Source organism: Panthera uncia (genome assembly GCF_023721935.1).
Source record: "Panthera uncia isolate 11264 chromosome A1 unlocalized genomic scaffold, Puncia_PCG_1.0 HiC_scaffold_17, whole genome shotgun sequence".
In the NCBI taxonomy this organism is placed as follows: Eukaryota; Metazoa; Chordata; class Mammalia; order Carnivora; family Felidae; genus Panthera; species Panthera uncia.
Window position 1 is genome coordinate 131313216 of NW_026057577.1, and position 23946 is coordinate 131337161.

General features: G+C 33.3%; 1 protein-coding gene across 4 annotated transcripts in view; it reads left to right on the plus strand.

Annotated features, from left to right (window-relative positions):
• Positions 1-23946, plus strand: part of CDH9 (cadherin 9) — an 87867-nt gene that overhangs the window by 45354 nt on the left and 18567 nt on the right. For 3 of the 4 annotated variants that reach the window (XM_049648251.1, XM_049648252.1, XM_049648253.1), the window contains exons 2-6: positions 8412-8706; positions 15285-15404; positions 15994-16161; positions 18209-18396; positions 19347-19600. In XM_049648251.1, the coding sequence (XP_049504208.1) occupies positions 8412-8706; positions 15285-15404; positions 15994-16161; positions 18209-18396; positions 19347-19600 (1025 nt within the window). The remainder of the gene's footprint in view (positions 1-8411; positions 8707-15284; positions 15405-15993; positions 16162-18208; positions 18397-19346; positions 19601-23946) is intronic. The other variant, XM_049648254.1, reaches the window with a different exon arrangement.

Here is a 23946-nt window from a genome sequence, read left to right on the forward strand (position 1 = left end):
ATTAACCATGATAAGGCCACTTCTTCTTAACTTGGCACTCACACATATCTCCTTAAGTCATGCTAATCTCAAAGAAAGACAATAACAAGGTCATAATTCTGCCTAACAGAATACAACTATTCTGCACACAACTGGGATTACACTAACCCCTTTCCAGAAGAGGTATAGTCCTTTAGTGATGTGTATTCTTCTCCTTGGTATCTTGTAACATAAATACAATAACGTAAAATTAATAATATTTAAATACTGTGATAACAAGTTCATGTATCTTATGTTACATGATAAAGGAAAAAGATGGGAAAAAACAAAGAAATTTGTTTATAAAAAACACACTGTATTCATAACAAAATAAGGAGTAAGTACTCATGACAATGAATCATTCTATAACTAGACACATTCTGTAAGTAACAAATAACTGGTATTTGTAACTGCTTTCCTCCACTACCCATTCTGTATTCCCTTTGCCTTCAGGAAGCACCTAATCTGGTTATGGCTCTTTCTCTGGCGGGGTGATTCAGACCTTGATTCCTGAAGGGTCTGGAACACTAGTGGTCTTTTATGGACTGGGTTGCTGTAGTTTTTCATTGATCTTAATCACAGGGCATAGTAATACTAAGAGACACTCTAAGGGATCTCTTGTATTCCAAGTACTGCTCCTTGCCTCCATTCCCCCATTATAGTCAGAACCAATCACCTTGGCAATACAATAACTCTATAATTTGCCTATTGATTTAGAGGCATGAGGAGTCCAACAATCTTAGCTTGCAATTCAATGAAATTATTTTTTTGTCTCCTGGTGGAAAAATTTCCCCATCTCTCTAGAACTAAGAACTCTAGGCCAGCATAGCATAAGGTCTCAGGAACAGGGAATAAAAATTTTGCTAGTGGATTACTAGGGGTAATAGTGAAAGATGCCTCTCCCATTTCCACTCCTTAATTCTTGGACCTGTGAATCCTGAAACAACACCATTTGTTGGATGCTGATTCAGAGCATATGTAGCCTTCAAGATAAACTCACCCCAGCTCTGCAAGGCATCAGCACCTAGCTGTCATAGTAACAGAGTCTTCTAAAGGTCATTCCATCATTGTGCCAAATCAGTTGCTTCAGGATGGTGTGGACCATGGACCACGGTAAGACCAGTGAATCCCAAGAGTATTTACTTATTGTTGCACTTGTTTCACTGTGAAGTGATTTGCTTGATCAGAACTAATACTGTATGGAATACCATTAAGACATGCTGTAAGTCTATGGATGGTAATTTTGGCAGAATCACTGTGTGCAGGGAAGGCAAATACATATCCAGTGTAAGTGTCTATTCCAGGAGTAATAATAGTAGTAATAATAATTAAAAAAAACAAAACAAAAACATTGTCCCAATGCACCTGGGTAGCTCAGTAGGTTAAATGTCCAACTCTTGGCTTTAGCTCAGGTCATGATCTCACAGTCTTGTGAGTTCGAGCCCCATGTCAGGCTCTGTGTTGGCAGCGTAGAACCTGCTTGGGATTCTCTCTATTCCTGTCACTCTTTGCCCCTTTCCTGCTCATGCTCTCTGTATCTCTCGAAATAAATAAATAAGCTTAAAACAAAACAAAACAAAATAACAGCATCATACCTTTCAGGATGGAAGCATTCCCGTGTAATTGACTAGTTATCAGGAAGCTGGATGATCACCCAAGGAAATGGCACCATATTGGAGGCTCAATGCTGGTCTCTACTGCTTGCACATTGGGCATTCAACAGTAACTGTAGCCAGATGGTCCTTAGTCAGTGGATGTTCAAGTTGTTAAACCCATGTATAACTTCCACTCCTGCCACCATGGCCGCTTTGTTCATGAGCCCATTAGGAAACGACAAAACTGGCTGAGGAAAGAGACTGACTTGTATACACAGACCAAATCATCCTATCTTCTCAGGTGCTGGGCCCCACTCAAAACTAGCAGCTTTTCAGGTGTTTCAGTAAATGGATAGAAATAACATATCCAAATGAAAAATACTCTACCTCCAAAGACCACGAGGTATTGGGCTTCCGTTTTGGTTGGAGGATGGGGAAGATACAGCAATTTATCTTTTACTACAGAATGGATTTAGGATCCCACTGGGCCCACTATTAGACAGATGTCAGGCAAAACTCCATCAATCACCTGACTTCCTCATACCTCTACTCTGGTTGGCAGATCACACTGATTTGGGTTTCCTGGAGTCAATGAGAATTCAGAGCTTGTGTCCAGGACTCCTCAGGTGTCTGATTACTTCCTTTTTATCCAGCACACAGTTAACTTGGTAAAAGGCATAGGCCCATTTGCGGAAGGCCAGGAGAAAGACTAATAGTATGAATGTTCAGGCATGTACTGGGGACCTTCCTCAAGAAGACTTGAGCATCCCTTTCATTCAAAGGGTCTGGGTCTGTTAACTGGCTCAAGTCTGGGGATGGACTGAGGAGTCATGACTTCCTTGTTTTTACCTTCAAGTTAGTCTTTCGTTTTTTTGATCTTGAACTCTTCTGCTTTTATAGATCAAGGGAGAACTTGGTAGACTTCTTCCTATCTATATACGCATCTATATAATTTAAATTTTTAGCTTATTTTGCATGTACATTTAAATTTTTCAAATTTCTAAAAACAACTGTATCTGGCAAAATTATGATACTGTTGATTTTGTACAAAACATGATACTGTTGGACAATAAGAGCTAGCATTTTAAAACATTATTTAGGATTTATTGTGCTATCATGGTTTTATTCAAGTTTAAAAGAGGCAAATAAGTTATTTCCAGGGAGGGAGGACTACTTGGTACATTGAGATCTGAAGAAAATAACTATATTTTGGTACTCATATTTCTTCAGGAATTTTATGTGGGCTTGGTTCTATAATAGATAAGCAATAGTCATAAGATTTCTACTTTATTTTCATTGATCCTATAAAATTGCTGAGTGTTGATTCCATATAGAAGATATTATACTTACGTTATAATAGGTTTTGCTATTGATTTCTATCAACTCTAAGTGTGTAATTGAAAATTAATAATGTACATGATGGAAAAATCCAGTATTTTAATATAGCATCTTTTGTTTTTTGTTAGATTACACCAGATAATAAATATTGTGTTTTCGTTCTTAAAATGAAATTGTAAATTAAAGACACTGCTTTAAAATATGTGCTTGATTTTATGTGACATAATTCTTTTAAAATGGTAGTTTATTTTATTTTCTTATGGCATTTTAAATTAAGAGAATAAAGAGTACACATAAAATATCATGACAGACATTAGAACGGATAGGAATAGGATGTAAACCTAAATTATGATTTCAATATAGGGATGACTAAAATATAATTCTGTTGCAAATATTTCATTTTGTAATTAAAATTCAATATTTTCAGACCACAAACTTATTCTGAAAATTTTGTAGTTCCATTACTATTTTAATTTCTCTCTGGACACCATATTCAGTCCAAGCAGCATAATTTTAATACTGAAGTTTCCTTGAAATTTTTAAAATCAAATATAAAATCATTCACAGAAAATTGTAGTGATTATGATTACCATGTTTGTCTGAATATTTTTTCAGCCTTCAAAATACTTTAAATGAGGAGAAATGTTTGAAAAGTGAGTGGTTTCCATTGGTATTTGAATCTAAGTAAGATAAAAAGATATAACTCCTGGGGCAGCTGGGTGGCCCAGTGGGTTAAGCATCTTACTCTTGATCTCTACTTAAGTCATAATCTCACAGTTCGTGAGTTAAAGTCCCACATCAGGCTCTGCTCTGATGGTGCAGAGGCTGCTTGGGATTCTGTCTCTCCTTCTCTCTGCCTCTCCCCCGTTTGTGCTCTCGCTCTCTTTCAAAATAAATAAACATTAATATGAATATGAATATATGAATATAAATATAATATAAATATAAATATAAGTATATATCCCAATGTACCACTGGTTGCAGCCTACATAACCTGCAAAAAGAAGGAAGATCTCTCCCTGCCCCAGCAACAATACACTAATCAGCACTTGCAGCCAATGAGAAGCAGCCACAACCTCAAAATTTTGTTCTTCTCCAATGAACTTTTGTTTAAAAAACAATCTTCCTCAATTTCCTCCTAAAACCTAACAAAAGCTGACCATCACTTTTTCTCAGATTTGCCTATAGCTTGCCACAGTTTGCTTGTCCTGAATTAGAGTTCTTCTTCTCTTCCTGAATAAACTCATTTTTCTAATAAAATACCTGGCTATTTTTTTTAGGTTGACATATTGGAATTATGTTAAATACATGGAAAACTAAAAAGGAATGATATACAAAAAAATAAAAAATACTTTGTATTCATGTGTATATATGTAAAATTTCCATTGACGTTGTTTTTCTCCAGTTTTGATTTAATTTCCAATTAGATAACATACAGTGTAATGTTAGCTTCAGGATTAGAATTTAGTGATTCAACTCTTACATACAACACCCTATTCTCAACACAGTGCCCTCCTTAATCCCTATCACCTATTTCATCCATCCCCCCCACCCACTTCCCCTCTGGTAACCATCACTTTGTTCCTTACAATTAAGAGTCTGTTTCTTGGCTTTCCTTTCTTTCCCCCACACCTCACCCATGTTCTTTTGTTTTGTTTCTTAAATTCTACAAATGAGTGAAATCATATGGTATTTGTCTTTCTATAACTGACTTATTTTGCTCAGCATAATACTCTCTAGCTCTATCCACATTGTTGCAAATGGCAAGATTTTATTCTTTTTATGGCTGTGTAATATTTTATATATAACTATAACTATATAACTATATAACTATGTGTGTGTGTGTGTGAGTACACACACACACACACACACACACACACATATATATTATATATGTCACTTCTTTATCCATTCATCAATAGACATGAACATTTGGGCTTTTTCCATAATTTGGCTATTATTGATCACGCTGCTTTAAATTTCAGAGTGCATGCATTCCCTCAAATTAGTATTTTTGTATCCTTTGGGTAAATACCTAGTAGGCAGTTGCTGGATTGTAGGATGGCTCTACTTTAGCTTTTTGAGGAAACTCCATGCTGTTTTCCAGAGTGACTGCACCAGTTTTCATTCCCACCAGCAGTGCAAGAGGGTTCCCCTTTCTCTGCATCTTCGCCAACACCTGTTGTTTCCTGTGTTGTTGATTTTAGCCATTCTGATAGGTGTGAGATGATATCTCATTGTAGTTTTGATTTGTATTTCCCTGATGATCAGTGATGTTGAGCATCTTTTCATGTGTCTGTTAGTTATCTGCATGTCTTCTTTGGGAAGATGTCTATTCGTGTCTTCTGCTGATTTTAATTGGATTATTTTGGGGGGGGTGTAGAGTTTTTTATATATATTGCATATTAACCCTTTATCGCAGATGTCATTTGCAAATATCTTTTCTCCCATTCTGTAGGCTGCTTTTTAGTTTTGTTGATTGTTTCCTTCATTGTGCAGAAGCTTTTGATCTTAATAAAGCTCCACTAGTTCATGTTTGCTTTTGTTTCCCTTGCCTCTAGTGACGTATCATAGCAACTTCTATGGCCCATGTAAAGAAGTTACTGCCTGTGTTCTCCTCTAGGATTTTTATGGTTTCAGGTCTCATATTTAGGGCCTTAATCCATTTTCAATATTTTTATGTATGGTGTAAGAAAGTTGTCTAGCTTCATTCTTTTGCATTTTGCTGTCCAGTTTTCCCAACACCATTTGTTGAAGACACTGTATTTTACCCATTGGATATTCTTTCCTGCTTTGTTAAAGATTAACTGACCATATAGCTGTGGCTTCATTTCTGGGTTTTCTATTCTGTTCCATTGATTTATATGTCTATTTTTGTGCCAGTACCATAATGTTTTACTACACCTTTATAATATAACTTGAAGTCCAGAATTGTGATGCCTCCAGATTTGCTTTTCTTATTCAAGGTTGCTTTAGTTATTCAGGGTGTTTTGTGGTTCCATACAAATTTTTAGATTGTTTTTCTAGCTCTATGAAAAATGCTATTGGTATTTTGATAGAGATTGCATTAAATGTGTAGATTGTTTTGGGTAGTATAGACATTTCAATAATATTTGTTCTTCCAATCCATGAGCATGGAATGTCTTTCCATATTTTTGTCACCTTCAATGAAATCCTAGCAATTTAAAAGAATAATATCAATCGTTCTCTTTGGAATTTTACAGTTTAGTGGGCACAATAAATTATTTCACCAAATGTGGTGAATATCACGATAGGACAATGAAATATGCTTTGTAACTACAGAGCTGGCATATGTATTCTAATCTAGAGAGTAGGAAAAGTCATCCTGATTTTAAATGAGATATGATAAATGTTTAATTAGGAGACAATGCAGAGAAGAGAAAGGGTGTTAAAGGGTAAGAGGAAAATATGCAAACATCAAGAATAAAAACTGGAACAGTATTCTCTGAGAAATGAAGAAGATAGAACAAGGCAATATATAATATTATATTGTATATATATATATATATATTACATATATAATATGTATGTATGTATTACATATATATGTATATGTAATATATGTATTACATATATATAATATGTATATTACATACATATAATAATATATAACAATGTAATTGGTTGGTACAGAATGGTAACGAAGTGGGTACAGGTGGCAGTGATGTATCTAGAGATGAGGATAAGATTATGGAAGATGTATAAATAAGGCGATAGAGTCCAAAAAATTAGAATAATAAAAGTAAAGATTATTTTTGTAAAGAATATTATGTCTTTTTAATAGAACAGGCTTAGATTAAACACACATGCACACATACACACACACACACACATTTGCCCAATAGAACACAAAAATTTGCATGAGTATAACCCAGGTTTGTAAGACTTTAGATTTATGTTTCTCTTGCACTGTACCTTGTGGAAGATTTTTAAGCTAAGAGGTAACATGACCAGATTTGTGACGTTGAAAATCACCTCCCTGGGGCACCTGCATGGCTCAGTTGGTTAAGTGTCCAACTTCAGCTCACATCATGATCTCAAGGTTAGTGAGTTCGAGCTCCATATCAGGCTGTCAGTACAGAGCCCACTTTGGATCCTCTGTCTCTTTCTCTCGCTGCTCCTCCCCTGATCATGCTCTCTCTCTCACAAAAATAAATAAACATTTTTTAAAATTATTTTAAAAAAGAAAAGAAAAATCACCTTTATAATGGAAAACTCTTTGGAGTAGACTGTGAGGGGTGGCAGACATTAATTAGGAGATTGCTACAGTGGTCCAGATAAGATACGATGCAGGACAAAACCAGGGTGATAGCCATAGGATGGAGGCATATAGATGGGTCGGGAAGGGGTTTCAGAGAAGACTGCATATGATTATTTTGGCATTGAGATTAAAAGTAAAGAAGAGTAAAATATGCATCCCAAGTTTCTTATTTTGGCTACCATAAAAAAACTATTTAAAAAGTCAAATAATTCAAAGATAGAATGGGACACAGAAATAGGTGGAGCCAGGAAGTAATGGGAATTTTGGGATATATGATAGAAGACAACATAGTTGTCTTCTAGGGGACAGGCTAGTTAAGACTCAAGTTTCAGAACAGTGTTAGGTTTGAAAAAATGTCAAGATTTTTTCCAATTCTAAATTTCTGTGAATACATGATCTGTTTGTCTGTTTTAAGTACTCAGTAGACTGTCTCCTACATTAAAAAGTCTATTTTTTAGTTGGTTATGTATCAGAAGGAAAATAATTTATGAAAAAATATGTATATGGCCAGTGGAAAAGCCCTGTGTTTTTTATATCAATTGAATTTTAAAGAAGTCTATAAAATATGTCAATTTCCAAACAAACAAACAAACAAACAAAGGATATCCTGATTGAAAGTGTACTCTCCCAAAATCATATAGAGAAGAATCTTTGAAATAAAATTCCATCCCTCTGGTTTCTCTGAAGACAGAGCCTCTGAATCTGCAAATATTTTACTGACGAGAGGTAAAATCAGTTTGCAGTTATGGTATATATTCTAAACTTATCATGAAAAGTTCAAAACGTCTCACATCATCTCTTAGTTTAGTGATATTAAATGTAACCAGGAGTATGTCACTATTTTATACTCAAGCTCTAGGTTTATGGATGTTTTGTTTTTTCTTGTTAATGTGTCACAGTTTAGATCTTTGAATCATTCAACACTGTGTTTCAAAAGATATATTATTCATTTTTATTTCATTGTAAATTTAGTCCCCTATGATGTGCAGATGTAATTATTTAAAATTTTTGAGAATGATAAAACTGGAATGTTTAGTATTCTCACCTGAAAATTAAGATAACAACTGTGATTGTTGTTTAATGACATTATGTGAAGAGTTGATATGTGCCAAAATTAATTTTTTTCTGTAATAGCAATGCATGTATTTATAGAACTTTTCTTTTCTGCCTCTCTGAAGCTTCACACTGACCAAGATAAAGGAGATGGAAATTTAAAATACATATTAACAGGAGATGGGGCTGGCAGTCTGTTCGTTATAGATGAAAATACAGGAGATATTCATGCTGCAAAGAAATTAGACAGAGAAGAAAAATCCCTATACATTCTTCGTGCCAAGGCTATAGACAGAAAGACTGGGCGGCAGGTGGAGCCGGAATCTGAATTTATTATTAAAATCCATGATATCAATGACAATGAACCAAAATTCACAAAAGACTTATACACTGCCAGTGTTCCTGAAATGTCTGGAGTCGGTAGGTATATGTTAATCCATGTAAACTAACATTTTTATTTGTTTGCTAAGGTAATAATTATGGACATACAGTTACCATATATGGTTCTTTCAAGATGAGAACTAAACTGAAAACTACTATTTAGTTTTAACTGTCTCACTTCTAATTATTTTCAATTGTATATATTTCAATGATTCCTGCTATGGTGTACCTTATACCTAAAATGATATCTAAAAATATGATCTAACAATATGATTAATGAGAGCAGTTATTCCATTGCATTTCTACCAACACCTTCACCTCTCCTCAACTGCTATTCAAATAGCAGTCAAGATGAATGTATTTCTGCTTGAAATAAAAAAGGGATATCAAATAGTGTCAGCAGTTTTGGACAGTTTTGCTTGCATTATTTTGCATAACAACTAATACTCGCATTTGACAAATTTCTTTTGATCATCTCATTTGATCATTGAAACAACTTCATGTGGAAAGCATGGGAAATATAACTTTAAATCCCCATTCTGTTAATTAGGAGCCAGGATTCTGAATGATTAAGCAGCTGAATTAAGATCAAATAACCTGGTAGCCTAATAACAATATTCCAAGCCTTTTAATATTATTTTAGTTGTGTTCTACTACCAAATAATAGTTTATCATGCAAACTGAAAATAATTGTTTCATTTTTTAGGGCTGCCTACAATTTAAAAAAAAAACATTTGTTATTATGTAATTTATCTGTATGTGTATGTTTAGATGTCTTAAAATAAGAGCTATTAAGTCATTACATATTTAGAAAGAAGTGATATAAACTTGCTATAGTATCCAAAATATGCACAACTGATTTTCAAAATTTGATACTATGTAGTTGGATATTATTTCAAAATCATTGTTCATTGATTAACTTTGACATTATTATAATTAGTACATGTTTCAGTCTAAAATAGTTTTTTATGAGGAAAACAAAATTATAACCACCTTTGCTGAGTGAAATGATATAAAATGTTTCTTAACTATGTGTGTCATCTAGACAGAAGAACCAGGGGTTTGCAAAGAAGTTATTTCTTTTCACCTCAAATGAAATCTCATCCATCTGAGAAAAGAGGCAGTTCTCTTATCTTTTAGGTATTCATTCCAATAATATGAAAGAGAATTATCAAATTAGACAGAAGTCCTAGGAAATCATACAGCCTAGGATGAAATATGAGTTGCTGTGTTTTCTTTAATATTTTAAAATATGTTAGCTTGGTATAGATCCATGGAAGTACTGGACTGATCCATATAGGTCGACCAGTGGGATAATGTAGATACATATGATGATGTCTTTATGGGCTTATATTTGAGATGAAGATACATCTAAAATCATACTTTCCATTTCAACTGCCTGTTGATGAGTATTCTAAAGTAGTTTGGTTTTCTGGTAACACCCTTTAACCTTTATAACACATTATTGTTTATCCTGCATATATGTTATTTTACCAGGTATTTTGACAAATAGTACAAAAACTGTCACTTATCCTTCTGGAAATAGATTTGATATACATACAGGAATAAAAAGTATAATTTGGATGACAGATATTTGAATAAGACACATTTTGATAATAACTGATTTATAGTTGAATAACTTTTAAAGTTTTCAAAGAATTAACTCAACTCATTTTAAAAACCAGAATACTTATTTATCAGAGACTATTTATATTTAAACTCAGATACCTGCATTTTCTCCCATATTATTCCGTGCTATTTAATGGAATATTATCTCTTATTCTGTATATTCCAATCATTTATCTAATTCAAACATATTCTATCTCATCTAGGTTACATTAATATTTATCAAATACGTAATAATATCAGGACTAGAGTAAGCACTTGTATATTTTATTTAAAAAAATCTTTGCTCATTCCATACCATAAAATATAGAATATATAAGTTTATACATGGAAGAAGGCTTATAGATTATTTTGTGCAAAAAGCCCTTCCTGTAAGGCAATCTATATTTATATAAACTTTAAATTACGGGCAGCACAATTTCTTATTGTTGCAGCCTTAAAAATGCGTATTTGGTGGGGTACCTGGGTGGCTCAGTTGGTTAAGCAGCTATCTTTGGCTCAGGTCATGATCTCGCAGTCTGTGAGTTCAAGCCCCACGTCGGGCTCTGTGCTGACAGATCACAGCCTGGAGCCTGCTTCAGATTCTGTGTCTCCCTCACTCTCTACCCCTCCCCTGCTCTGTCTCTCTTTCTCTCTCAAAAATAAATAAACATTATTTTTTTTTAAGTGAGAATTTGGGTAATTGTCAATTTTATTGCCTCTGTGCCTAGAATTCCAACAAAACAGAAAAACAACAACAACAACAACAACATAGAGATGTATGGCTCTGGTTGCAGCTTTTCATATTAATAAAAGAGGATTTAAAAGTTACAGATAGATCTTGATCCTATTTATGGAGGATAGTTATTATTAGTACTAAGATTGACATCACTGTATTAATTGCTTCCTGTTTGGCCCAACAATAGACTTCGTATGTATATCTAGTTTTAAATATAAATGTACATATTATACACACACATGGAAGACACTACATTTGATTTAAGCACTTATTTTAATAAATAAGTAAAAATGAGCCCAAAAGAATTAAACTGGCTTGCCCCAAAACATAATTTATTACTATACTATTGTAAACAGAAAAACAATGTTTAATAAATGCAGGGAAAGCTGGATAATTTTAATGCCTTACTATTTGTCCCCACTGTAAAATAGTTATGCTTATTATGCAAAACATAGTTTGGAACACTTCCAATTTTATTAGATTCTTAGTAATTCCTCAAAAGCAACATTTTTTAAGTTTTTATCTCTTAATTCAAATGCTCCCTCATTAAAATTAAATCCAAATAAGAGGAAAGGGAGTGAGTGCATTTTGCATTAAGATTTTAGACCTGTTAATATATAAAACATGTCTAAATAAAGTCTATAAATTTTATATTTTTGAATTATATGGTTCTTTTGTCATAAGTAATCCTGTTTTAAGGGAAAATAAATATTAACTCACTTTAATTTTGTAGATGTTATTTCTATGCTTTTACTGATATAAATAATCAATTGCAGAGAAAAACTAAAGGATGATCTTAAACTAATAGTTAAAGCCCATGCATAATCAGACAACAAAAAGTGCTTCTATAAATGAAGTAATGCACAGTCATTTAATTCTAATATTATCTTCCTTATATTAGTGATTTTCACTTAAACCAGAGCTAAAAAACTACTACCATTAACTTTGGGGGTAAATAAAGTCTTCTAAAATAAAATGAAATTTCTTTATTATTATCCTACCCTTCTCCCCAATATACCCCCTAATGGTCTCCTCGATACTGTCCCTTTCTTCCTATTTATTTTTGTCCGAATTGTGTCTCCGGTTTCTCTCACACCAACTCCTCTCCTTGCTCTCTCTCTCTGCCCCTACTTCCTTCTATCAAAACCATATGCCACATTCCATTGTGTTGCTCAGAATTACTTTTTAGTTAAAATTAAATGACTCTAATTAATTGTTGAAATCTTAAATGCATTGCATCTTCTGATCAGAACACATAATCTGGACAATATTTAAGGATATATAATGAAGGCAAATGGGATGCATTGATTTTAATATTTATAGCAGAGCCCAACTTTTTTCTCATTGACTGGGTAGTTCACCATACTGGTCTCTCAAAAACTTACCCAGTTCCTCTCCAACACCATCACTTCAACAAGAAATCCTTTTGCAGTTTTCACAGTTGGCACATATAACTCATCAATGAACCCTTTATGACTTAACCCAAGCCCTTTCTTAGCAGTCACTACCTGTGGATTCAATAACGTGTCTAATCACAGCCATAATGCCAGACAAGCCACTTAGTAAAGAATTTAGAGTGCTGTTTCCTTCCTCAGATTGTTTAGGATGCATCCCATCTCTGTCACCTACCAGGTGACCATGAGCCACTTCTATATGTCTCAAGGCCTATATCTTATGCTAATCATAAGAATAAAGTAATCATACAAATTAAGGGCTGGGTATTCTGCCTCGTCTACCTTACAGTCTATAAACGTACATTCTCATTATGACTTTCTGCTGGAAACCATGCTGGGCTTCAGTTAAAATCTGAATAAGACCAGACAGGCCCCTGCCTTTGGAGAGATTACATCATACAGGACAAAGCCTGCAAATAAATTTATCATGATACGACAAATGTCATGTCATATGATACATTTGTCATTTAAGCTTCACTATAATTTTTTAATCTTTGTTTAATATAAAAGTAAAATATTTAGATTATTTGAGAGCAAATGAAAATTATAAGAATTCCAGAAAATTCAGAGGGAGATAAAAATCAAAATCTTTTAATTCATCTTTATAAACACATATTTACGAAATTGGTACAAAAAACATAAAAACCACCTTCTAATTTTATTGCTAAATAGTACTAACTGATAATAAGTCACTGCATTTATGAAAAAAAAAAGTACAACTCTCCATTCCCTAATGTCCAACACATTAGGTACTTCTCTTTTTTCATTCTGCTATTATAAATATCATAGTATTAAGCTGTCAGTGTTTTTCAGTGTTTATCAGCATTCCTAATCATTACCATGATTCTACAAGAACAGATCGTAGTTTATATGAGTGTTTTTAACATTTTAGTTACATTTAGTTTTAGTTAAATTTAGTTACAAAATTGATTTTTATTATTTAGATTGAATTATTTTTTTCTTTTTTAGGTCAAGTATTTTTGGATATGTTCAAAGATCACATACCTACAATAAAAAGCAAACAATAGAAAACAAATTTAACAGCAAAATACATTATTAAAAGTGTCAAAAGGTATAGAGAAGTGTTTTTACCTGTTTCCACTATGAAATTATACCCACAGTAAAAGAAAAATGAAACTGGTTAGGAAAATACCGGTCATGAAATTGATGAATTCACTACTTACATTTAGAATACTGATTACACTTAATAATTCATGTTTCAAATAATCCTCAAGTATGAAAATAATTATTATTCTCACTAATATATGTTCACATAAAATTATATTTAAAAATTCATATAAGTCAGAAAAACACTTTAGTTGAACTTATAAACATTATTGTATTCTATTGTATTATACATATTATATTATAATATAACTATTATTTTTGCCTTGGTCTGGCTAGGACATGAGTGAGTGTTCTTTAAATGACAAAGGAGTACCCCTGGGATGGACAAGTGAGTTGTACTGTGTCTTCTTACAGAACATATCAATTCTGTTGCAGCTGAGGAAACAGAGGCCTCAAGAGAAAGAACTCAAGTTTTCTATGCTAATTAATTTTGAAAAAAAAAAAAAACATAAAAACGAATGCTGCTAGATTCCTGTGTTAGTATTCAGATACATTGATGGGAAATGAGCTGTTAGTATAATCTTAACATACAATTAATAATTTTTAAGCATATACATGCAAATTTTGAGAAACATTCATTACAACTAAATTAGACCAGTTCTGAGTGTGTAACGTATGGGGGTTTTAAAGTAAGTGATATGGCCAATATGGAATTTGCCCTGTCCTAAAGAATTTCACAATCTAGGTAGAATCAGAGTCAAACTTCGGAAAATTCTATGTAGTATACTAGAAAATGTCATACAAACTCATTTTGCCCAAGGGATACATGGTAGGCTTTAATCAATAGTAGTTTTACAACCATGCTTTGAATCTTTATAGCGATTAGTGAGATATCAGAAAAGCCCATTAATATACTGCATTATGTTTAGCCCCTTTAAAACCTTTTTATCTTTTAAATATAAAAAATTGTGATAAAGTTAAAAGACAGTGGTTTAAGTTTCAGAAAATAAAATTAAACAGAGTAGTGTTAAATTATAGTATTGCATGTGACAAAATCTATACTTTCTTAATTTGGGGGAAATATCTACTGATTTACTTATGTGCAGCAAATAATATGTAGCATATCAATAGATATAATCATATATGACTATGTTAACTATATTTTAAAGGGAGGCCCAGATGCTTAATAATCATTTATATCTTACACACACACAAAATTACAGGTCAATTTTATGCCCTTTTTTCCCCATGAAAACAGGGTCCCTCTATTTTTTATTCTATGTATAATATACATTTAATTTATCAGAGTAAAAAGCAACCTGGATGTTACCAATACTGGTTTTATCTCTGAATATACATTTCCAGTAAGCAAGAAATGCATTAATTGAAAATTGCATGCACATTGTATTCAGAGAAAAATTGTTCCTCACAATATTTTTGGTCAACTAAAAGTGCAGTGCATTTGTCTCATTATATTCATTTTTGTGATAAAATAGGTTGCTGATTTTTTTCTCAGATAGCTCAAACAATAAAATTATGGGGTATTTAATTTTTAAAAAAATGAAAAAAGAGAAGTGTTTTGTTTTTTGTGGTTGTTGTTTTTTTGAGGCAGCATCATTTCAACACATTTCTTTGAACATGTACCATCATCTAACACACCACATGACCCACCAGCAATAATTTTTCGGAAAGACCGTTTCAAAGTTAGAAGTATTTAAGTATCTTTGTTTGGGTGGGTGGGATTCGTGTAGGTACGTCTGTCATACAAGTGACCGCAACAGATGCAGATGATGCCAACTATGGAAACAGTGCAAAAGTGGTCTACAGCATACTGCAAGGACAGCCATATTTTTCCGTGGACCCAGAATCAGGTAATAGCCTTTCATACTTGGTTTCTTTCTCATCTCATTATGTAATACATCCGGATGCACAATTATAGATTTTTCTGTATTTTAAGAGCTATTGATTCAGTATCATGCTTCCACTTATTCCCCATAGTTATTCCATGGAAATAAAAGCAAATTTCATATTATTTAAATAGATTATTTGAACTGTTATCCTTTTAGACTATTATCTACAGAGTTTAAATTTACGACACCAAATACAAAATTTGAGATTTAGCACTTTTTGTGTCCTAGGAAATACTCAAAACAGAAAGAATGTGAAAATCATCAAATTAAGTAAGCTTATTCATCTGAATATTTTTTAATGAAGTTAATTTTTTTAAATCAAAAAATATAATTAAATTGATTTAGCCAAGCTCATTCCCTGTACAATAGCCAGTGGAAGAATTCTGTCTGTTCTGTCCATTACATTAAATTGGTTATGGATTTCATACAGTTAGGTACACCAGCTTTTTGGCTGTTTGTTATGATGAACTTCTATAAAATAGATCTTGCATAGGTTAATCTTAGAACTCAGTGATTAAACTGTAAAATATTTGTCTACTTTTTCTAAAAGGCATAATAAAAACTGCACTACCAGACATGAGCAGAGAAAATAGAGAACAGTACCAAGTGGTTATACAAGCCAAAGACATGGGCGGCCAGATGGGAGGCCTTTCTGGAACCACCACCGTAAACATCACTCTGACAGATGTCAACAACAATCCTCCACGATTTCCCCAGAGTAAGGAAGGTTTTATTTCTCTCGTGTAGGAAGCCTTCTCCAACACACTACGAATAGAGGCTTAGATTTGTACCAGTGTTTTCATTATTCGGTTGTGAACAAAGACAAATCCACAACCTATCCCTCCGACAAAATATTATAATTTCCCACAGATTGACTTCCCAATATTGGCTGTGATCATCTCACTCTTTCTCTTATCTGTTTCACGGTTTAGAGCACGGACTCTTAGTTCTGACAGCCTGGTTTCAAATCCCATGTCTGTCACTCGTCAGACCTCAGTTATCTGAGATTATCTTATACACAGTTATCCTATCTGTATATAAGAATTATACTCCCTTATTTAATTGATTCTAAAACACAGACTTGATATTTTAAAGTCTCAGATATCAGATACTAGTATTACAATCAACACAAAATGGGTTCAAATGGCAGCACTTGTTTTTCTTAATGGCCTTTTGAGTTGTGGTATGCCTTCTTTCTGATGACATCTGAGACATGTTTGCTAGTATCTGTTATCTACTTGTAAAGGTCAAATCAGTCAATACCCTTTTAGTCATCATCATTTTAGGCACGCATGTTAAATCCTGAATGCTTTGCATGCCATGAATTCCCACACAAACAGATTCCAATCCTTTCCATTTTGCAGTGAATACAAATATGAAGGGCCTATTTTGAAATGTTCAGTTGAGGGGGTCTCAAATTTAAATTTATGATATTGAATCTAATACATTAGAGCATTTTTCCAAGCTAATCAAAATTAAACTATATGATGATTCAGCTTTGGATGGTTGACATATGTATCTGATAAATGTTTTAAAAAGTTTGCTAAGAATATGAACAATAAGCCTAATTAACATAAATCTAAACTTTGCATTCAGTTTCCTTAAATATAAACTGAAACAGTATGACTTGATGAATTCTCAAACGGCTTGGCACTCTATAATTCCATGATCCATTATAATCTTAGCAAAAGGTTTAGAACAATAATAGTAGTAATAACAAAAAATGTTTAAGAACTATCCCCGGGCTAAACATATAAAAGACATAATTTCATGTAATTCTCATTAAAAAAAAACTGTGAGATGATTGCTGTCATTATCACCCAATTTTATAGATGAAGAAATCAAGGGTTAGAGAATTTAACTTGCCCAGTGATGAGAATTCAAATCCAGGCAGCTGGATTTAGAAGTCCTCCTTAATCACCAAACAAATTAGAAAGAGAAGACTTTGAATCAGAGAGACTTAGTTTTGCATGTTGTTTTTCTCAATTTTATAGGATTGTTTCTTTGAGCCCTATCCCTACCTTGGTATTATGAGGACGGATATTAGAATTAAATAAATTAATATAGAGGGCCTTTGGCCTTATACAGAATGCAGCACATTTTAAATGTTTAAAAACATTTCTAACTTTCATTAACTTTTTTTTTAACTTTTTCCTATTGATTCTTGAACAAATTGTCACAAACTAAAATCCTTTCAAGGACACCACAATGCAATATAATTGGCTGGAACTGAAGGAAACAGAAACATTCATATCCCTTAAAGGCATTAACAAGCAAAAAGGAAGGAAGGAAGGAAGGAAGGAAGGAAGGAAGGAAGGAAGGAAATTCCTGTGTATGGGTTTATTTTTCTATCTCTGACCTAGAATATAAGAATAAGTGCATGTTTTTGAAATAATTTGAAAGTTGGGAAAATAATGACAATATTGAAAGCTCCAGATAAGCGGTAAATAATTGGTTTTCTTGCCCTCTTAAGTAAAAGTTCTGGATTCTAATATCGTGCCTACCATCTGTTATGTCAATAACCTTGGAGCATCCACTTAATCTTCCTGGAACTTATATTTCTCATTTACAAAGTGAGAGTGCTCTGCCTTTATAAATTATTTTTCCAATTTAATAAATCTATAATTTTTGACAGCTTACAATTCAATATGATGAAAAACTCTCCCAGTTTAAAATTAATTTATTGAAGTAAAAAAGGCAGAGGAAAAGAAAGGTTTTTGTTATCTGAAGATGAAATGCCAAAACAGCTCTGATTGAATTTTCAGGTACGTATCAATTTAATTCTCCCGAGTCCGTACCTCTTGGAACCCATGTTGGAAGGATAAAAGCCGATGACCCTGATGTGGGGGAGAATGCTGAAATGGAATACAGCATTGCTGAAGGAGATGGAACAGACATGTTTGATGTCATCACTGACAAGGACACACAGGAAGGGATTATAACTGTCAAACAGGTTTCTTTACGCTGTCTTCATTTTTTCATTGAGTGCTTATAGTTTATTTTTGCTTTTCAGTTAAGGGAAGAAAAGCCTAGGATTTATTTTTCCCATCTTTACAGTCTTCATAGAAGGGGGTATAGTTGTGGCTTCATCTCAAGTTACGCATCTTCACCGCTGACACTTAAAAAGTGATACAAAGCCTTAATTGCTTGTGCTTTTATAGCAGACACTCAAGGTAGGACCAGACAGCCTCGAAAGTCCTTGTTTTATACTCTCCCTGGCTGAAAAAATAGGCATGCAGTCATAACTTTATTTCACACACTTTTCAAAATATTCCAATTTGTCTCTTCAAGTAGATGAAACTTGAAGATGTGTGTTTTATTTTGGATCTCTTGATTTTTAATGCAGTGTGGGAGAACATGATGAAACTTTATCTAGAATAATCCAGCTAAATATTGATCATGTTCTATTTTCCTGATTTTTCTGTTTCCATTCACATCTTGCTTTCCATAGTGTTCAGATGAATGAAATATGCTTTTTCTTTTTAAAATATCAGTTTTAGAAATGTTGGAACTAAGGGGGCAACTTATATGAGCAGTTTGCTAAATCTCTACTTCATTTTATATTTACTCTGATTTTAACTTTGTATAACTTTAATAATAATAGTAAATAATCTGTATATCCATTAGATGATACATTTGCCTGTGACCATCAAAATGTCAATTGCATTAATAAGTGGGATTCAGTCTTAATGTGCATACCATTATATTCAGTTACCCCCTATGAATAAGTGTAAGACAAAACAAAAAATTACTAGTTTATTTGATATACCTATGCAGCAATAACTGAGGAAGTTTTTTAACCATAATTCCTGGCACCGGTAACAGAGCTGGATATGCAAATTTAATATTGTCTTCCCTTGTCATATCTGCTATATTATACTAATTTTTCTTATTTAACTCCAGAATTTAGATTTTGAAAGCAAAATGTTGTACACTTTAAAAGTGGATGCAAGTAACACTCACCCTGATCCACGATTTCTACACCTGGGACCTTTCAAAGACACAGCTGTGGTCAAAATATCTGTAGAAGATATAGATGAGCCTCCTGTGTTTAGCAAACTTTATTACTTGATAGAAGTAGATGAAGATGTAAAGGAGGGCAGCATCATTGGACAGGTTACAGCATATGATCCAGATGCTATGAACAATTTAATAAAGTAAGTATTTTGTGATAATTTAAGTTTGCAGAAAAATAATCATCGTCCATTTACAAGCTGTTTGAAAAAAATAACATGGTACTATGTATGATCAAGTACAGTAATAAGACTAAATCCTTCCATAGCACGATTCTTAGTTGAACTAACTTCTAAGTGATCTCAATATATTATTGTATTTGACTCATCATTTTGCAAGGTAGATCCTATTATTATACCTGACTGCAGATGATAATATGAAGACACAGCATTTAAATTAAATAACTTGCCAAACAATTAGTCAGTGGCAAAGCTGGGTTTGAGAATCAGGCCATCTGGCTCTAAGAGTCTGTGATTTTAATCCTCCGCTGTAGTGATTCTTATCTCATTGCCTCTCTTGGAGAAGTCATAGTTCAAATAATAAATGACCTAAACAAATAAATTAGAAGAAAAATTTGTTCTAGGAATGCTATTAAGAGGTAATTTGAAAATGTGGAAACATCTTTTAAAAATAGTCACTAGGCATCAAAATTTTTGGAAAAAACGATATGTCAACCTTTTCTAATAACAGAGAATTAGTAAAGAAAGTAATGATACTCGCAAATATAAAACATATTAAAATTAGTATCATATTGTGTAGTATAGCGTAAATACTTTCCCAAAGTTTGAATATAGTATGGACCATTTCAAAGATTTCAAATATGCCAGAATCTTAAGTGATTGCTTTATATGGTTCTTAAGGGGAATGTAAATATAGTTGTGAAATTAATGAATGAATACAATGGGTGGCTGAAAATGAGTGTCTGATTGTGGCATTAAATTCATGACATGAGACTGTCAAACATGTTGCCTATCCCTTCTTCTGTAAAATAATGGTTACCGTTTATTGAGCACCTGGTATAAACTAGAGAGTCTGAAGAGATATATATTTATTAGCTCAGCTCAGCCTCAGTACAACTTTATTGGGCAGATACAACTCTTATCACCCAAATTTTATAGAAGAATAAATAGAGATGCAAAGAGTTAAGGACACAGTGTAATATAGTTAGCAGACCAAGGATTCAAACTTTAGTTGATCTGAATACATAGCCAATTCTTTAGCAGTCATACTCTGCTTTCCTAGTGACCTGTTTACTAATTAGAGATAATTAATATAATGTGCTGCATTTGTAGACTAATTTGACTGACTTCAGCTATACAAGGTAGATCCCTCAGGGACAAAATTCTGCAAAAGGCAAAACATGTATTTTGCCCCTCAGAATTTGGTCTAGTTTCTCTTCATTTTCCCCATTTCCCACAGTAGGGAGTTTCATCAGCTCCAGCTACAGACATGTTAGCTTAGAAAATTACAGCCTTTTTAAAAAAATTATTTTAATGTTTATTTATGAGAGAGAGAGAGATTCCGAACAGGGGAGGGGCAGAGAGAGAGGAGACACAGAATCCGAAACAGGCTCCAGGCTCTGAGCTGTCAGCAAAGAGCCCGACACGGGGCTCGAACCCACAAGCCATGAGAACATGACCTGAGCCGGTCGGACATTTAACCAACTGAGCCACCCAGACACCCCAGAAAATTACAACCTTTTCATTCTTCTTTTTTAACACTCGTATTAAGGTATTATTGACCAACAATAAACTGCACAACTTTGTATGATTTGAGAAACTCTTGTATATTCATACACCCATTAAAACATCATCAAATTCAAGATAATGTAGATATATCTTACCCCAAAAAGTTTCTTCATGTCTTTTTAATGCCTCCCTCCCAAACTTCCCAAAACCCACCCCTGATCCCCAGGCGAACAACGATCGGGTTTCTGTTGATATAGGTCAGAATGGATTCTGTTTTCTTGAATTTATACCAATGCAATCATACAGTGTTTATTCTCTTTCGTCTAACTTGTTTCACTTAGCATAACCATATTGAGACTTTTCCATGTTGTTATATTCCAATGTACAGAAATACCACATTTTGTTTATCTGTTCACTGATCAGTTGATAAGTACATATGCAATTATTTGCGCATTGGTATTTGTATAGTTATATGTTTTCACTTTTCTTTAAAACATACTTAGAAGAATTATGACCAGATCATCAGGCAGATATGTATTGAACGCTTAAGAAACCAGCATATTATTTAAAGTTAAACAATGGCTCTACAATTTTACATTTTAAAGTGGCTATACAGTTTAAAGTGGCTATACAATTTTACATTTTTACCAGCAATTATGATGGATTCAGTTTCTATATAGCCTCACCAATACTTGGGAGCCTCCTTAGCCATTCTAATAGGGGTATAATTGTATCTCTATGCCGATATGTTGAGCATTTTTTCATATGTTCAATATGAAATATGTTTGATTTATTTTTCATATATTGAACAAGCTCTGCATTATTGGGATAAATGCCACTTAGCCACATTATGCTATTGTTATTATATATTGTTGAATTCAATTCACTAAAGTTTAAAAATAATTTTGCACCTTTTTTTAGAAGGGGAAGGGGAGAGGGAGAGAGAATCTTAAGCACACTCCAGCACAGATCCCAAATCAGAGTCCGATGCAGGGCTCAATCTCAGGAACTGTCAGATCATGACCTGAGCCAAAATCAAGATTAATGCTTGACTGACTAAGCCACCCAGGCGCCCCAGGACTTATTTTCATTGGAACATTATTTTACAGTTTTGTTTTCATGTAACATCTGTTTGGATTTAGCGTCATGGTAAGACTGTCTCACAGAATGCAGTCATAAGTATAAGATCCTCTTTTAATTTTTTGGAAGAGTTTGCATAGAAATGACATTTTTCCCTAAATGTTTAGTACAATTTAAAAGCAAAGGATGATACTCTCTTTTTTCTATGAGTCACAACTACAAATCCTATTTCCTTACCAGTTGTAAGACTTCAGGTTATCTTAACTCTTACATGAGCCTGTTTGGCTTTGTTTTCCTTTTCCTTCATCTTTCAGGGCATTTGGTAGTTTCATCAAAGTTGAAAAAAAGTTGTTCATAATATTCCTATTGTCCTTTTGATACCTCTAATAATAATAGTCCTCTATGATACTGTTAATTTGTATCTACTTCTGTCTTTTTCCTGACCTGTGTGAGTAAATGATTTTTTCAATTGTTTGTTTTCTCTTTTTTTTCCTCCGATTATTCTTTCTTCAGCTTACATTGAGTTTCATTTGCTGTTCTTGCCTATTTCCTTGATTCAGAAGCTGAGATCACTGATTTGAGACTCATTCCTATTTTCATATGTACATTTTAGTGCTGAATAAATTTTTTATTTATATTTATTTATTTTTATTTATTTAGGTACAGCTTTAGAGGCCAAAGATATTTTTTTCTACCAATACAGTAAAACTTTTGCATTGCCCTTATCTTTATTGTTCTCTTTGTAACTTGTCAGTTGTTCCTTAGGATGCTTTTAAATTGTGTCACTACTTTTAAGTAATTTGATTATGATGCTCCTGTCTATAGTATGCTTCATTCATTTTGTATTTGAAGTTTATAAAGCTTCCTGAATATGTAACTTTATGCCTTTCTTCAAATTTGGAACAGTGTTCAGCTGTAATCTCTTTAATATTTTTTTGCCCTACATTCTTCTTTTTAAGGACATTTAATTATAATTATACTAGGTCTCTTGAAAACGTAACACAGTGCACTGGTGCTGTTTATTTAAACTTCTCTTTTCCCTCCTAGTCATTTTAAATAGTTCCCATTCATCTTCATCTTCAAGTTTACCAAGCTTTTTTTTCCCCCCCAATATCTAACCTGCTTTAATTCCATCTAGAATATTTTTCATTTTACAGGTTATAGTTTCTCCTCTGAAAGTGTTATTTCTCAGTGTTTTCAATTGCTAGGATTTTCTTCAATCATATTTTCTTTCAGTCATATTTTCTTGTTTTTTGCATGCCTGTAATTTTTGATTGGATATCAAACATTGTGCTTTCACTGTGGTTAGTGTTAGATAGCTTTGCATTTTCATAAATATTCTTGAGCTCCATTCAGATGTGTGAGTAAGTTACTTGAAACATCTTAATCTTTTTGGACCTAGCTTTTGTGCCCTTTTTCTAGACCTAATTTTACCCAATAAATCAAGCAAGACCTTTCAGGGGCACTTAGGTGGCTCAGTCGGTTAAGTGGCCTATTCTTGATCTCGGACCAGGTCATAATCTCACAGTTCAAGGGTTTGAGCCCTGCATCCAGCTCTGCGCTGATGGTGTGGAGCCTGCTTGGGATTCTCTCCCTCTCTCTCTGCCCCTCTTGCTCTTTCTCTCTCTCTCTCAAAATAAATAAATAAACTTAAAAAAAATCAAGTAAAACCTTTCTGAGTAGTCTACCAAAGCCCCCTGAGTTTGAACTTTTTCCTTTGG